The following is a 17834-nucleotide window of genomic DNA, read 5'->3' as shown; positions in this document are numbered from 1 at the left end:
GACACGTTATGTCTCTATGGCAGGGGGAGATTGAAATCATATTTTGCAACATTGTTGCAGAGGTCTGAGTGGCAAACAGAAAGGTTCATACAAACCTATGCTGTTGCAAACTAAATGCTAGATAGAAGCAAGAGGAAATAATGTGTTTAATAAAAGCATAGTCCCGGTCGGTATAAGATAGAACGTCGCTGCCCTGCCTGCCTGGAAAATAACCGGTGGTTACCTAGGTTACAGCAAAAACTTTACTTTTTTTCAAATGCAATTTTATTTTTGTCTGCTTGTTTTAGTAAATTACAAACTACATTTAAGAAAAGTACAACATGTCTAAAGATTACATTTCAACAATGCCTGCTCCCGAGCGTTCTCACTACCCTCGTGTCCCTTTTCATGACAGAGGTAGCAGCCATGTGAGTGAGTGAGTGCTACCGACCAGCTACCAACCAGAACATTCATCTAGACCAACAACACAAACAGACGGACTATACAGCTTCAAGTATTGAGTGGAGTTACAGACTATACTAAACAAGTGAAATGTCTTACCAGTGATGAAGTGTTTTCACACACATCTACGTGTAGTGTACTTGGACACTGGGGCACCACATTTCCCACTCTCCCATGATGAATAGGCTCTTCTCTCAGGCTCTATTTCTCTACATGGGAGCATTGCAAAACATAGTTCGGGATTTTTTACCTTGTTAAATGTGCATTGAACAACCACAGCTTTTCGGAATGTTTTGTTATTTCTGAAAACAAATGCGATGATGAAGAGATAAGCAAAGTACCTTTTTTAATTCAAATATATGAAGCCAAAATAATATGATAGGCTAGATTTAAAAAAAGTTGAAACGTTATTAGAATTTGAGCATGTTTGTAAGCTAGCTAACTTAGCTAGCTAAACAGAAAAATCTAGCTAGGCTACTTTAATTTACCACTTTACAAGTTAGCCAGCTAACTCTTTTGGGACATGCCAAATAGAGCATTGGCAATGATCTAATTGATACTTTTATTTCAGTATTTCAGTATGGAGTCAATTGAGGGGACCATGTTTCATGAAGCCATTTGAAGACCGTTGCTGACTGAGAGGAGGTATGCATAAAATGATTTATAATAAATGATGTATAATAAGTCTTGATGATACAATAGCCTAGTTAATCATTACATTACTTTTAACACACTATGTTTTGCTCAGTCTGTCAGTAACCCAGGACCATCAGAGGCAGAGGATCTCTCTTTCGGCTGCAGCTGACAACAACTGCATGTATTGGTCTTCTACATCATAGTAATTATATACTGTATGTCTGCCAGTGGCGGTCGTGCTCTTTAAGATGAGGGAGGACGATTCTTTTTTTGGAGCATGGCCTTCTTTCTATTACAACATATTGGATGTCATTCATATTCCATTCACCCAGCTCAATAGGTTTAGGCTACTACATGACACTCATAATGTCCCTATACCCATCATGAGGTTGCTACAACTGAGCCTATGAATGAAAGTTTACAGCGTAGGTGCACAGGTTGAGAGAAATTTGAGTAATCAAGGTGACAGACAGTGATACATTCAATACTGCCTTGCACACTCTTGCCTGCATCTAGCTGATTTAGGGTGTAATCATTAGTCCAACAGTCGCAAACAAGAGTTTCTATTGGACAAATTCAGGTATGTTTATCCCCGTTTTGTTCCGTTTGCTTCCCTATAAGAAACTTTTTTTCAACAGAATCGGCAGAATGAATACACCCCTGATCACACACAAACACAGTTCACTTTCATAGCTGCCACATACAAATAGCATGATTCCTTTGATCAATGGATAATTCCTTCTCACATCTATGCCCTCTCCTCCTCTCACCTATTCACTTCGCTTGTGGACTTCAGTGCACAACACATCAGCCGTCAGTGACACGGTGAAAAAACCTTTCCAGGCCAAACCTTCATGTCATAACCGCGAACCACTACACAGAGCCTACATCGATGTCACCATATTAGCTAACGTCAAGTCAACATAGCTAGTAGAACCAAAGCGTCAGTAAACCCGCTACAATCATGCAGTACAGTGTACAGTTAGCAAGCAGTTTAGCAGTTACATCGGCGGTCCCCAGTGGCAATAAATGTATAAATCCAAAAGCTTACCTTGACTTGGAAGAGTTCTAGTGTTGGATAGCCATAGCAGCTAGGTAACATAGCATCCCTCTCTTTTTGAGCCAGGTGTTTGAGTAGGCTAAACTAGCTAGCTACATTCAATAGCTAAGAAAGTAGAAATATAGCTTGCTCACTCTCCCTCTCTCTTGCTTCTCCTTAATTTTTGAAGAAATACATCTGTTCAAAACTGTTCAACTATTGTATTTTTCTCTCTTTGACTCAACAACTCAGCACATTTTATACACTGCAGTGCTAGCTAGCTGTAGATTATGCTTTCAGTACTAAATTAATTATCTGATCCTTTGATTGGGTGGGCAACATGTCAGTTCATGCAGGATGTCCTCCTGAAGCTGTCATCATTACTGTGGAAGTCTGTGGAAAGGGGTGAGAACCACGAGCCTCCTAGGTTTTGTATTGAATTCCGTTGGACCCTTGAGCAAGGCCCTTAACCACACAATATGCTCTTCGTCCAGGGGCACTGCACTGCAACTTAAACATGTGCACATCTAAACTGTATGTTTGAGGTTTGCCGTTTGGGGGAATGAGAACGGAGCAGAAGACACATTTTTATTGTTCGCTGTAACTGGACAAATTTGCATTGTTTTGCATTATATTGTATTGTAAAGAAGTCAGCCAGAGTTGATGTGGGCCATCATTCAAACAAAGTCATGCCTTCCTGCCCACCAATGCATATTTCCAAACTTTTTGTTGTTGCATATAATGACAATACATTCTAAAAATGATGCTAGTATTTATTCTATTGTCCATTATTTAATTGTTTATTCAATTATATTGTTAGCAAAAAATATTTATATTTAAAAGTAGTAGCCATAATTCATAAATGTCACCATTCAGGGAACCATATGGAACCATTTTGGTTCAGTGAAGAAGAACATCTAAGGTTCTGATCCATATATGAAGCAAGCAATATAACCCTTTTGGGTCCTATAAGGAACCTTTTTTAAGAGTGTAGGACACAAAAACAGAAAACACCCAACTGCCCTCACTTGTCATAGGTCCTCACTTTGGACCATAGCAGCAGAAAACACAACATGTATCATTACATTAAGCACTTTAGGGCTCTACATAGTATCAATCTAGTTACAGCTTTAAATGCTGTATCCGAAAAAGTGTACCCACTGTTTATAATCAGTCGATACAGAATGTGGATGGAAGCCTAAATTCAAGGTTGAACTACAAAGTTTCTATGTCAGTATCCACAAATAAAACCAACCCCCGTGGTAGGTTATTGATTTGGTATTAATTTACCAGTAGGCTATATAAGGTTCCTGACCTGCTGCGTAAAGGGAGCATAGTGAAAGACAATTAACATTCCTACCACACGGTGTACACGTTTTCAATCAAGCGTGTCCTTGGGACATTGAGCAAATCTACACAAACAAACCTAAGATCATTAATGATATATCTATACATTTGAAAAATTTGAATAGTATAAGTGGCCTATATTAGCCTATATTATAAGAGGCTTTGAGGCGTCCCACGCGGGGATCAAAGCGCCAGAGAGATTCTGCCCTGCCTCTACTGCTCCTGGCGCGCTTCCATAGTGGTGCTGATGTTGGGAAGGACGGAAGGAGAGAAAGAAAGGGGAGGAGAGGAGTGGTACGGGGAGGGGGCGCCGCACTGCTCTGCTACAAGTTCATCCCAGTGGCTCTCTTGCTGCAGCGTGAGAAACAGTCTTGACACACGACCCGTTGCGGAACAACACACAGGACACAAACTCACTTTCTCTGTTTCTAGGGGTATATTTGTTTGAAAATAATCTCATTCCGTCATTCTTTATTACTTTGAATGAAAAAGAAAACGTTTATTTAAGTGAGATATAAAGCTGGTAATAATTGTGGATCGCGGTGGGATTGAAAAGGCAGGCGACAGGCGCTTCACTGAGTGATTTGTTCTTTGGGTCTGGCGTTACAGATGGAGAGAGGGAGTGCACATTTCAGAGGAGATCGCTTTCCGATAGCGCGTATGGATTGAATGGAAATGCGGAATTGAGGCGGAAGGCATTCTTGATTCTAGAGGAGGAATTATGCGAAAATCCAACGGGAAAATACCACTATATGTTTTATCTCTAATTGAAGGGGGTTGATTTATAACGCATGTGGTTGACATAGCCAACCTAAATGGTGCATTAGTATATATATCAACTTGCCACGCAATTGGTTACAGTGGGTAGTCATAGTCTTAGTAGTCTTGTATTGTAAAATCGAAAAATAAATTAAACTATATATTTTTTATCAGGTCAAAGAATGGGAATATAGCACCACTATAACCAGTCTTAGTACTTTACACGAGTAGGCATTTTTTTCCTCTATTGGAAACTAATTTAAATATTTTGGATTTTGAAGAAATGGCAATCAACATAGACACTGAATTCGAGAAATCTAACCTGGGTGAGAGCGGTCGCGCACCCGCCAACGAGTCTCAGGAGACGGAGAAACTTCTCAGCCCCGTGACCACCGAGCCCGCTGGCGGCAACGGTATGAAAATGTCCTCCTCCTTCACAGTCAACGTGGGGAGCGACAAAAACCTGGATGTAGACCAGAACGGCCACAGTTTGCCCTTTAGGTCGGGCTCTGCAGGGCACCTTGCTGCTGCCCCCCTTTCCCCGTCCCGGGTCAGTTTGAGTCGCAGTTGCACATCTTCCATCGGAAACGCCGCGGTCCAAGAAGCGCAAAAGCCCAAAGACTACCTCATACTGGTCATATTGTCCTGCTTCTGCCCTGTCTGGCCCGTCAGCATTGTTGCTTTGTTATTTTCAATTATGGTAAGTGGATATCTATCGGCTGTCTAGGAAAGTGGGGTCTAAAAACGCCTGTCGTTTCTTGTCAATTCACTGTCCATGCTGTGTTGATATATGAAACATCGGGATATAAGGGAATCATTATTTGCAATTTCTTAATAAAATAGACCTAGGATATTAACACTAGTAATAACCTCAAACAGCATTGTTTAGAATGCAGACTGTTTCCACTAAATCGTAGCCCAATAGCCAAGTTGAATTCGAAAGCCCCTTTTTATCCATTCGTAATCAAGTGTAGGCCTACGGGCTCTATTCAATCTGTATCGCTGAAGTTTACAGATTGCATGCTAGAAATGTAAAGGTCATTTCCGATTTTGCCGACATATGCAGTGTTTACCTTGAATGCAGTCTCTGCTAACACGGAACATTATATTTAAATTTCAATCATGCTGTAACGCTGAATTTCCGCGATATGGATTGTATAGAGGCCTAAATCTACAACTATTCAACAAATAATTGTATGATAAAGGGAAAAGGACAGTATATCGATCACATTTATTTTTTCAACTACTTTAGCCTACCTTGTGGGAATGGAGGTGGGAAGGGAGGGGAGGCACTCAATTACAGCCCTCCCTGCTGCTTCATTCAGAAAAGATTTGCAGCATACTTGCACTTCCTGTACTGGGTGCCATGCACATGATGTCCCAGTTGGGCAATAATATGGCCAGTGTTGGCACATTGATGTAGCCTTTGTTGCAGCAGATTTATCAATGAGGATGCTGACCAGAATTATATTGTTTTTCAGCAAAAGTCTGCTTACATTTGGAGGGATCGCAAAAACTGGGATCACATGACATATCCATCACCCGTAACAAACTAACGTTAGCCACATAGCTAGCCTAGCTAATGTTAGCCACAACAAAGTTGAGTTGATAATGCGTGATAAAGACAGAAAAATGTGTAATACACACAAAATGCATTGTGATTAAAATCGTGTATTATTGAGTTGGATTGATCAATTTGAAGATAGAAGTTTTAACAACAGGTTGAAACTGTGTGGAACACATTTTCGATGTGGATGTTGTTTCAAAGCCTAACACAACGAAATGGACAGTAGCTGTTTTCGATTGACATTCATTTGGATACATCCATAACAATGTTTGCCTTCTCGTCAGGACACTTGACAGTGTTCATTACGAGGAGATCGCACTGCAAATCCAAAATTAGGGTAGAAGTTAGCTAAATAGTTTGTTGCTAGCAAACCTGCCAATATGACAACCAAATAAAAAAATATCAGTTGCTGAAAACAGCTGTTCAACCTAGAAACGTGATTTGACAGCATAGCGCCACTTGCGTCATGACTGCAACACTGCAGTAGGGACCAGAGAAATGAATGTTCATCACTCACCACGTTAGGTCATCAGTTCCTCCAAAAAAATATGTCTCTGCAAAAACAAATCAATGCTAGCTACCTAGCTAAGTCTTTCCTAAGTGTTTACAATGTATTAAATGTCGGTTTGTGTGGTTCTGTAACTTTGTAGTAAGTAGCAAGTGTGTAGGCGCTTACTGCGTCATGATTGCAAGATGTCCCAATATCTTTGCCAACTGTCCCTTTATCTGGTTTTAATGTCCACTCTAGAATGCCCTTCTAGCCAATCAGAAACGAGTATTCAACAATGCTGTGGTATAATATAAAATAATGGCACAGGACTTATAAGCATATCTTGTTTGCTAAATGAACAAGCTACAGCCTATGGCAAGGCCCATACCCAGATAACATACAGTAGGCCAACTCATATTTTGTTCTTCTGAAATAAATGTCCTTCATATTATGTTTCTTTAGACCTGCGTAAAATAAATAATGGATTTATTGTTATGGTTTATATTCAATTTATTTATTAGACTTTTTAAATGTAGATGTTCCAAAGGCACGCATCAGCAGCTTGTATGTGGCGTGTATTTGTGGAGTCCTGGAGATGCTAAACTTGTTTATGTTAATTAACGGTACTTTACCGTGAGACTGGCAGTCTTTTGCATGACAATAACCGCCTGACAAAATATCATGACTTCCATAGCCCTAAGAGAGGCACAGTGTATGTAGGCTATAGTGTTAAGCCTCGTGCACACCGGTTGTATCAAACCATATAGAGTATAACTAGGCCCTCAAAAAAAGGCCTGGAACCCTTCATAGAGCCAGATAGGTTGAATCATTTACATGGGGTTCTTTGAAGCGCCAAAAAATGTTCCCCTCCTATGTGGACAAACAGAAAAATGTATGGTTCTCCTTAGCACTTTTTTTCTAAGAGTGTAATAGCTAGAGAAGTTTTGGAGAGGGTTGTGTTGAAAGTACTGAGATGTTTCAGGTGTTTTTATAGATCTCATTACACTGCGGTTATGATGCTGAAACCTCCACAGAGTTTGTGTCTGACTTAAGTTGTGACTGGCCTACATGTTGGCGTCTGTCCTTGCTGCAGGCTACATTTTCTATGCTAGTGTTCTAATAAGATAAGTTTGGTCCAGGTATAAATGGCTCTAGCCAGTTTAGAAGAACACAATTTGGCGCATGTGTCTTCTATCTTTGGGCTTGCAGGATGACTCAAAGACAGGGATAGCACACAATAATAAAACATTCAGTTTATAAAACATGGCAGTTCTGACAACAACAGTTCTCTCCTAATGGACCCAGCATCGTAGCTGACAGAGGGAGGGAGAGAAAGAGAGGGAAGATGAGATGGGAGGGGTAGAAACCAGAGATGGCCACTAACTCAATAGAAGGCGATAGAAGTCAATTGAACCTTTCTGCAGAGGGCAAATTGCAACAGTTAGCCAGCTACGTAGCTTTGATAAACATCTTTTCAGTCCTGAGGGGAGCAAGACAATCTCTCTCTCTCTCACACACACACACACACACACACACACACACACACACAGGGAAGGGGAATACAGGGCTAGCATCAGGATAGGAAATTACAATATTACCTGCCCGCCACAGGGGTGGACTTGTGAAGATTATTCAGGCAGCCTACAGATTGGCTAGAACACATTTTCTAACACTGAAACAGATAGGAGTTTAATCAAAAGGGAAAAATATAATAAATCCTAAAATCTTTATTTAAAAAGGGGAAAATTACTTTTGCCTACATTCTTTATCAACACGTGTGGATAAATTCATTCCATAATTTCATAACACTGAATACCAAACAACTGGTTAATAATACAGTATATTGCTCAATCACCTAAGGCATAAGAAAACGTAATAGTATATATATTATATATTGTACAGTATATCTTGTTCAACCACCAATGGCCAACTCATGCTGATCTGTAAGTAGAAAAGCAAGTTAGGCTTAACAGATGTAAGACAGCTGTACTGATGACTATTGGTATTGAGGTTGCTGCTGGCAGACGCAGAAGACGTGGAGTCAATTCTGTGGCGTGGAGAGGCAGAGAGAGACAAGGTCATGGGCTTTTATTGGCTGTGCAGGCCTTTCCAGGTAATGGGACTGACTGCTAGGCCCAAACTGCTACTGCACGCTCGGCACGTTCACTGGTGAAATATGAGCTTCAAGCCTCAGCCCAATGGATATTTTTCTCTTTCTTTTAAGGTGTGGGAAGGGGGAGCCTTGTGTGTGTGTGTGTGTGTGCGTGTCTAAATGGCTTATTAGTAATCTTGTGCAGCTGCTACGTTGGGTAGTTTTGAAATCAGCATTCCCTCTGAAAACTTGGAAAGGACAATGGTGGAATAGTTACCCAATTGTCATACTTAAGTAAGTAAAAGTGAAAGTCACCCGGTAAAATACTACTTAGGTAAAAGTCTAAAAGCATTTGTAGCAGCAAATTAGCTATTACTGAAGTAGCTCTGCTGATATAGTACTACACCCTACTACATTTAACCTGGACTAAAAAGCATTTTCAATGGCGATTTTCCATTGAGCATGCTTTTTACTCCCGAACTAGGCTTAATCTGTGCCCTGGAAACAGCCTCTTAATGTAGTATGGATAAAACAATGCACCATTGTCTTTGTTTCCGCGAATACATGACAGTGGATTAAACTATGTGAATCATCAGTCTACGTCTGGAATAGAATAATGGAATACTTTCTCCAGTCTTTCTCTTCCTTAGAGATACAGGCTTGCCTCATTCAAGCCTTCTACGCACAATCCAATTTACTGTCCACATGTACCAACCTCCCAGCTCTTTGACTGTTTGCCCTGGGGGAAAACAACCATTAATGAGGAGTCATGATGCCTTATGTGGATACTTCAAAGCCGTATCTGTCCATCATTGAGGAGATACAGTGGGGCAAAAAAGTATTTAGTCAGCCACCAAATGTGCAAGTTCTCCCACTTAAAAAGATGAGAGAGGCCTGTAATTTTCATCATAGGTACACTTCAACTATGACAGACAAAATGAGAAAAGAACATCCAGATAATCACATTGTGGGATTTTCAATGAATTTATTTGCAAAATATGGTGGAAAATAAGTATTTGGTCAATAACAAAAGTTTATCTCAATACTTTGTTATATACCCTTTGTTGGCAATGACAGAGGTCAAACGTTTTCTGTAAGTCTTCACAAGGTTTTCGCACACTGTTGCTGGTATTTTGGCCCATTCCTCCATGCAGATCTCCTCTAGAGCAGTGATGTTTTGGTGCTGTTGCTGGGCAACACGGACTTTCAACTCCCTCCAAAGATTTTCTATGGGGTTGAGATCTGGAGACTGGCTAGGCCACTCCAGGACCTTGAAATGCTTCTTATGAAGCCAGTCCTTCGTTGCCCGGGCGGTGTGTTTGGGATCATTGTCATGCTGAAAGACCCAGCCACGTTTCATCTTCAATGCCCTTGCTGATGGAAGGAGGTTTTCACTCAAAATCTCACGATACATGGCCCCATGTTTCCACCCCCATGCTTCACAGTAGGTATGGTGTTCTTTGGATGCAACTCAGCATTCTTTGTCCTCCAAACACGATGAGGCAAGTTTTTACCAAAAAGTTATATTTTGGTTTCATCTGACCATATGACATTCTCCCAATCTTCTTCTGGATCATCCAAATGCTCTTTAGCAAACTCCAGATGGGCCTGGACATGTACTGGCTTAAGCAGGGGTACACGTCTGGCACTGCAGGATTTGAGTCCCTGGCGGCGTAGTGTGTTACTGATGGTAGGCTTTGTTACTTTGGTCCCAGCTCTCTGCAGGTCATTCACTAGGTCCCCCCGTGTGGTTCTGGGATTTTTGCTCACCGTTCTTATGATCATTTTGACCCCACGGGGTGAGATCTTGCGTGGAGCCCCAAATCAAGGGAGATTATTAGTGGTCTTGTATGTCTTCCATTTCCTAATAATTGCTCCCACAGTTGATTTCTTCAAACCAAGCTGCTTACCTATTGCAGATTCAGTCTTCCCAGCCTGGTGCAGGTCTACCATTTTATTTCTGGTGTCCTTTGACAGCTCTTTGGTCTTGGCCATAGTGGAGTTTGGAGTGTGACTGTTTGAGGTTGTGGACAGGTGTCTTTTATACTGATAACAAGTTCAAGCAGGTGCCATTAATACAGGTAACTTCTCATTTTGTCTGTCATAGTTGAAGTGTACCTATGATGAAAATTACAGGCCTCTCTCATCTTTTTAAGAGGGAGAACTTGCACAATAGGTGGCTGACTAAATACTTTTTTGCCCCACTGTATCTGATTTGACATAATGAGGTTGTTGTAAGCAGAAGGGTAGAAACATTGTTTTCACCGATCCAACTCGGTCAGATCAGTGATCTCTTAACATGGCGTCCTATAAGTTAAGGTACCAATCACAATGGGAATACAAAACAAAACATTATGTGATTGGTAAATTAACTCTCAAAATCTACCCAATTGTTTTTAGACATAGACTGACCAATTGAATGTGGTTAAGATCAGTGGTCTGTTTAGGGACGTAACATCCATCTGATAAAGTTGTGGAGTTGTTGAATTAGGGGTTTCAGTGAACTCTTACACACCAGGGTTTCCTAACCCTGCCCTGCCCTTGGGCTCCGTTCCAATACTGTAGAAATGTGTCCTACTGTCATTCCTCCCTTAAAGTGGTCACTGATCTGACGTGACTGGATTGGTAGAAGCTAGGTCGTAGTGGAACTCTTGATCTCGCCTTTCAAATCAAGTTAGATCAGCGATTACTTCAAAGAGGGAGAGAAGGAAAGGAGTCATTTTAGAGTTATCTGAATACACACGGGCATACACACACACGCCAGGGTTGGGCACAATTCTCTCTCTCTCTCTCTGTGTGTGTGTGTGTGTGTGTGTATGTACAGGACCATTCCTGTCCTCCAGGCTGCTCCCATCCCTGGGACCACACTCTTCATTATTAATGACAGCAGCAGCAGGGAGGGAGAGCACTTTCTTAGAGACTCATAGCTCTCCATGTTCTACAACTTTCTCTCTCCATCTTTCTCTGTCTCTACCGCCATCTTCCTCTCCATCTCATCTCTGATTCTGTCCTTCTCTCTCCATCTCCGATTCTCTCTCTGTCTTTCTCCCGCCACCTCTCTCCAGCCTCAACTGCAGTGGGAACAACCACAGGGCTGGGGTATGTGTGTGTGCTTGTTGTGTGGGCTTGCCTGGTTGTACTGCAGGTGGGATGAGAGGCCAGGTTTTTGCTGAATTTCACATTCATAAGAAAAATATGAGCAGGTCTCCCTCTTCCTGTAAATCAATACAACCATGTATTACATAGTCTGAAGGCTCCCTTCCACCTACCCCCAGCTACTAACACACACACACACACACACACACACACACACACACATACTTACTTTACTCTTTCTGAGAATACAGCTGGAGGTCTTTGACCCAGGCTTATCTGACTTCCAGTGCACTGTGTGAGTTCCTGTCTCACCAGAGACAGCGAGGCTCATGGGTAGAGGGAGAGGGAGGAAGGACAGGGGAAGGGTAGGGGGAAGAGGGATGAAGGGAGGGATACACGGGGGAAAGAGGGATGGAGAGGGAGAGCAAGTGAGGGAGGGAGGACGGAGTGTTGTTTTCTGCTGTGATAAAAGGGTAATCTCATTCGTGTTTGAGTTGCTTTGTTTATCAGAAAAGTTACTTGAGATGACGTCGTTTGCAACCTGCAACTGCAACAAAAATTGCTTACAAATCGTTCTGTGTTACACAGGCTTTCAATGACAATATCTACAGGAAACTGCCAAAATAAAGGAAACAATTGAATAAATGAGGGATACAAAGTATAAAAAGCAGGGGTTTCCACCCCAGGTGAGGCTCCTGAGTTCATTAAGCAATGAAGAAGAGGAAACAGGAGTCTCAAAGGAGATGGTTTAAAGTGTGTGTGTGTGTGTGTGTGTGTGTGTGTGTGTGTGTGTCAGTCACCAGATCTTAACACTTAAGGGAGATTCTGGAGTGGCGCCTGACACAGCATTTGCCATCACCATCAAAAGAACACCAAATGATGGGATTTCTCATGGAAGAATGACGCCACATCCCTCCAAAAGAGTTCCAGACACATGTAGAATCTATACCAAGGTGCATGGAAGCTGTTCTGGCTCGTGGTGCCCCAATGCCCTATTAAGACACTTTATGTTGGTGTTTCCTTTATTTTGGCAGTTACTTATATATTATAGGCATTTACATTTGGGGTGTGCTATTTGCACATGTACTGTTGTCTTCTGGATTTATTCGTCAACCCTTAACAGTTTTGGTACTCATACCAGACAGCATATTAAAAAAGTATCAGACAGTAAATATAGCATCACTGGTCTAAGCAGAAATAATGTATTCAATTGAAGGGTGCTGTCCCGGATCAGTCCTTAAGAAGACCTAAAGCATCAGAGGACATTTAAAGAATGCATGACTGTGTTCTGTTTAAGATTATGATTTGCATTCCTCCCTGCCTGCTCAAAAACGTAACTATCACCCCCAGTTCTGAATTTGAATGAGGCTGCCGCTATGCACACAGCATTATGCATAGCTAGTAGCTGCTCTAAACAGGAAGTATTGAACCACATCTGGATGTCCTGCCAGACACAAATGCACATAAGTGCGGGCATCACACACACAACAGCAAACGGTGAAGCCCGCCTTGCTTAGACATACACACACATTCACGCAAGTTCACATACTGTACAGACACGCATCCCTAGCTAATAGAGAATTACTGTATTCTGCCAATGCAATATCATTTTCATCATCAAAAGAGAAAAATGGAGGGGTATTATGAAGGAGATGGGGAAGAAAGTGTTCTAGAAGTGGGATCACCATTACAGCAGAGCCTCCAGTCATCTCCATAGATGTCATGGTTTAATAAAGGCTAATTGAATTCAGAGTTATGTCATTTCCCCCCAGTTAGAATACTTTGAAAGTGTTTCCTTCTTTCATTCCTCCATTATGTGGTTAAAACTGATCTGACTTTGATATAAATTAAAACATAGACCCTCATAGAGGCCAGTCCAGCACCATGGACAGCACCCACATGCTTCTTGAAGTGCTTTTGGTTCATGCTCAGATAGTACTGTATATCTGTGGTTAGCATTTTGTTGTTTTCCTATATATTTTTTGAGATGATTGGTTAGATTCTGGTTTACAATCCGTTAGATGTGGTGATGACAGAAACAGATAATACACCACAGTACCCGAGTCAAGAGGCTGAGGTCATTTGGAGAGAATCCTGTTGAGTAGAGATCTTTTTGTAGCTAATGATCTCCATAATGCAGTGTAGTGGAGTGGGGGCTGTGTGTGTGTGGGGGGGAGGGAAGGGGGGGATTTCTACTGCTCATCCAAAGATAAAAGCAGTGGCGGATTAATGGGTGAATGTGGCATTCTAGGAACTGGGTAATTGCAACCCGGTGCCATAATCAGAGGTATTTGTCTTTTGTGTCTCTCAATCACCTCCTGTGGTCCCGTCTTAGACACACACACACACCACTCCAGTCTGTCAACCTGTCTCTATTGTCTGCAACAGATATACGTATAGTACAGTATAAAGCTGCCTTGTGTGATTTACAGTAAGGCCCACACTACACTGTTCATCAACTTCAACCAATAGCAACCTAAAGGCTTTGCAGACAAAGTTTGATAATCAATCAATCAACAGGCCTCACTGTGGTTTCCAAATATTGGAAATACTTTATACAACAAGGATAACCTCTTGGTCAAGTCGTTATTGTAAAATATTAAATAAAGAACCTGGCAAAAGTGTAAATAAATAAAAGGTCTGCAATGAAATGGTCCCAAATTTTGTCGAGCTGTAGGAAATCTCTCAGCGTTCATGTTCATTCCACTTTAAAGTCATTTCTCTGTGCATTAATGGACTAGCAACTGATAAATATTTCAGTGACTGAGTGAAACTGCCAAATTAAATCATGTCCAGGTATGTTTGAGAACAAGTTTTCCCATGAATCTCTGTATGGATTTTAGAGTTTCAGTTGTAAGATTCAGGTTTCCTACAAGAGCACAAGTCATACAGACAGGAAGTAAGACGTCAGACAGTTTGACTATAAGATAACTAAAAGATGACATGAGAAAGGTGTAGTTCAAGATCTGGATAAGATTGTATGCTAAATGACCAAAATGTCAAACGTAACAACTCAAATTGTGTCGTGACGGTTGTGTCTCTGTGGGGGTGTAAATGCATCTGGTCTTGTGTTGTGTGTCCTCTCCTCTCCTCGTCAGTCAAGAAACAGCCTGCAGTCGGGAGACATGGACGGCGCTAAGAGACTGGGTAAACTGGCTCGACTCCTCAGTGTCGTTTCCATATTCCTGGGTGTGCTCATCATAGTCGTGTCTGTAACGGTCTCTGGTAAGTAACACACACACACCGCTGCTGTGCATAAACACATGCACATACTGCATAACAATTTCAAGGTAATATATGAACATACATAAACATACACCAGTCTGTCATCAATCACATTGATGCCTGGAAAGTGTGTGTGTCTGTGTGTCAGCTCAGCAGATTTCTGTGCTCTGTGTGGATTGATTAAAGACTGCAGCTATAGCAGGCTGGCTTTGTGGCAAGGAGAGTATCCTTTCTGCTGTTTCAGCTACAGACCAGCCTGTCATACTGTAGGAATGACTGGACCTTAACCTTTCTGTCTCTCACCTCCCCCGCTCTCTCCTCCCGAACAGTAACCAAGTGACCAGTGTATATACTATGAAACAAGAGCACTGCTGCAAGCCAAGCAGAGGATGCAGCATGGAAAAAATATATAAATTCCGTTGATTCCTGAGATGAAAAAAAAATATCACCTGCTCCACACTGTAATCAAGATCAAGGCAAAAAAATAAGAAGTTTAAAGAAGAGTAGGAAATGCAGTAGGAAATGCAGTAGGAAATACACTAGCAAATGAATAAACCAAAGCAAAAATATCCAGATATGCATGCATTAGATTACAGTAACATTTGCTTGATGAAAAAGAAAACCCTTGACATAAAAAGTGTTTCAAAAGAACGTTGGACGATTGACTTTTGGTTTGAGGGACTTGCTACTCTCATTCGATTCTCTGTGGAGTACAAATAGTCTTAGGATGAAGAAGAGAGGGATGAACAGAGGAATGAAGTGATACAAACTTTTCTGTATCAAGAATGGAAGGAGACCTTGAAAATGGACTCCAAACATCAAGACAGCTGAATAATAACCTACATATATACCTAGTTGGCCTGACCGCCTGCATTGAAAGCATATACAACTATACAGATATATTTGCAATATAAGTATATACAGATTAATATATCAATTCCCATTTTATAAAAGTTGTGTATGTTGGGCTGCGATGATTGAGACTTAAGTTAAGATGGCTACCTGGCCGGCAGTGGCTGTCGCCTACTATGGTTTGCCGAAGGATGTAATATTTGATCAGGGAACACAATTCAGAGAAGATGTTTTTGAATTTATGTTGGTTTTTTTGTAGGTTTTTGACAAAAATAAGAGACCACTTGCATGCATGTCTTGACTGTAGATAGCCAACCTTTTTAATTTAGTTTGTGAATTCATATTTGTTTGTCTGTGTTTTTACCTTGGGATATAACGAGCCAGTTGCTTAGAGCCTTTGGAGAGTGAATTGAACATACTGTGAGTGTTTCGGCTCCATGTGGGTTGACTGTGGGTAAGGACAGAAACAGAATACCCCCCCTTCAACCCTCTTCTCCCCTGCCTTGCTGTGGGAGGGGTCTGACTATATTAATGCGCATGCCTATCCTCCCCATCCCCTCCAAACATCCATGCCAGAACATGGGCATAAGCCTGAGAATATTCAATTTGTCAGAACCATTACTGTCCCCTTCCCCACTGCCCCCCCTCCAATTCCAACCCACCCTACACCAGTACCTGGTCTCATTACCTGGACTGTTAATGTAACTTGTTTCACTGAATGTATTTTGTAGTACTACAGAGACCAACACCAATCCTTAACCTATTGCCACCGTGCTGTATCGGTATGACATGTATTTATATGAAGAATATATATGCAATATTATATAGGCATGCTTTGGGCTAAACGGTACCCAGGTTTTTGTATGTCATTGTAATGACCCACTGTAACGTTAAAGGAACATTGTTTTGAGGTTTGATTGATTGATTTGCAGCAGTTCTCTCTGTACCCGTAACACACTCATTTGTCTGTATTCAAATGTGTCACCATGCCATCTGGAATAAGTCCCACAGTTGGTTCTAATTCTACTGCGGCAACACAACAAAGGACTGTTATATTGACACACTTCAGATGTTTACTGGAAGGTCATAACACCTCTTATAAAACCTTCAGTACCACTACATGATGCTTCGTAACAACCTTGTTTGGACTTACATTCATGTTTGTATTACTCTCGTAACTGATGCTCTTCAACTTCCATTTGATTTCAATACTGTAAGTTGACATGATTATTCATATTTTCTTGATTCAACTGCTTGTCTTATCAAGGGTTAATGTAGGTGTTAGCTACACATGAGATCAAAGATAAATCATTCTATGATAATTTGATTGAATTGATCTGGCCTGAATTTAAAATGTTCAAAGAGATATAAAATGATTGAAAAAGCACCTGTAATTGGTGAAAAAGGTCACCATATTAACATTTGAGGTCTCCTTTTGAATCCTCTAAACTATGAACACACATTGGTTAATTCCTTGCTGAATAAAAAAACAATTCTGCCCCTGTCTAAGCATGCAAAGCACCAGATAAAACCTGGAAACTCTCGACAATATAATGTGAACATTTTTGGCATCTGTACTGTATTTCTAGAAACAACAAATAGAAATAGGACCACAGCTGTTGAATGACTCAACATGGTCACGATGTTTAAAAGCACTGAACTCAAGACAGCCTTACAGCACATCTTTAGGTATGATAACAAAAAGGGCAGCAGGTTGATGTTGCTATACAGGTTATATTGTACAATAGCACGCTCGTACAGCCACAGTGTGCTTCACTTGACAGGTGGGCTGAAGACACATCCCTGTCGAAAGAGCTCTAATGTTTATCTCTGGGCAACAGGCATGCACAAACTAACTTCCCACACACACCTAAAGGGCTTTTAGAAACCTGCCTTGGGGGGGAAAGTAGACGGCTGCTTTTGTCATACAGTAAGAGTAAACGGCAGAGGAGAGAGGGGGGGAGGAGAGACCCCAATCCAGCTGGATAGAGTCAGTGACTCAGTCTGCCATTAAACATCCAAATTCAACATAATTCCTATAAGACGCATTTGTCTGGTAATTTCACTGTTAACACATGGAATTCCACTTTTACAACACATACTTCCCTGACTATCTTTCTGCTGCGAGATGCATACATGCTGTTCTGTGTCAGTAAAACAGTGACTTTCAATTAATGTCTATTTTTTTATGTCCTTATTTCTTCCCCTTTTGATAGCATATGTATATGCTGGTTTCCATCTCTGTTGTGAACATTCTGCATGTCTGGAATAAACATTACCATGCATGGTC

At 41.2% G+C, this 17834-nt stretch overlaps 1 protein-coding gene across 1 annotated transcript; it reads left to right on the top strand.

Moving 5' to 3' along the window:
- The first annotated feature begins 3735 nt into the window (after window positions 1–3735).
- Window positions 3736–17834, top strand: LOC110503859 (trafficking regulator of GLUT4 1). The gene is made up of 3 exons (XM_021582421.2): window positions 3736–4922; window positions 14566–14692; window positions 15022–17834. The coding sequence occupies exons 1-3, from the start codon at window positions 4506–4508 to the stop codon at window positions 15030–15032; spliced, it is 555 nt and encodes a 184-aa protein (XP_021438096.1). The 5' UTR covers window positions 3736–4505; the 3' UTR covers window positions 15033–17834.

Source organism: Oncorhynchus mykiss, chromosome 24 (genome assembly GCF_013265735.2).
Source record: "Oncorhynchus mykiss isolate Arlee chromosome 24, USDA_OmykA_1.1, whole genome shotgun sequence".
NCBI lineage: Eukaryota > Metazoa > Chordata > Actinopteri > Salmoniformes > Salmonidae > Oncorhynchus > Oncorhynchus mykiss.
The sequence above is the reverse complement of the archived record's forward strand: the minus strand, read 5'-3'. Positions and strand labels throughout refer to the sequence as shown.

Bases quoted from the DNA above. Each gene is read 5' to 3' on its own strand.
- LOC110503859 (XM_021582421.2), top strand. From the start codon at position 4,506: ATGGCAATCAACATAGACACTGAATTCGAGAAATCTAACCTGGGTGAG. The intron at 4,923-14,565 runs GTAAGTGGATAT...TCTCCTCGTCAG, and splicing joins CTTTGTTATTTTCAATTATG to TCAAGAAACAGCCTGCAGTC.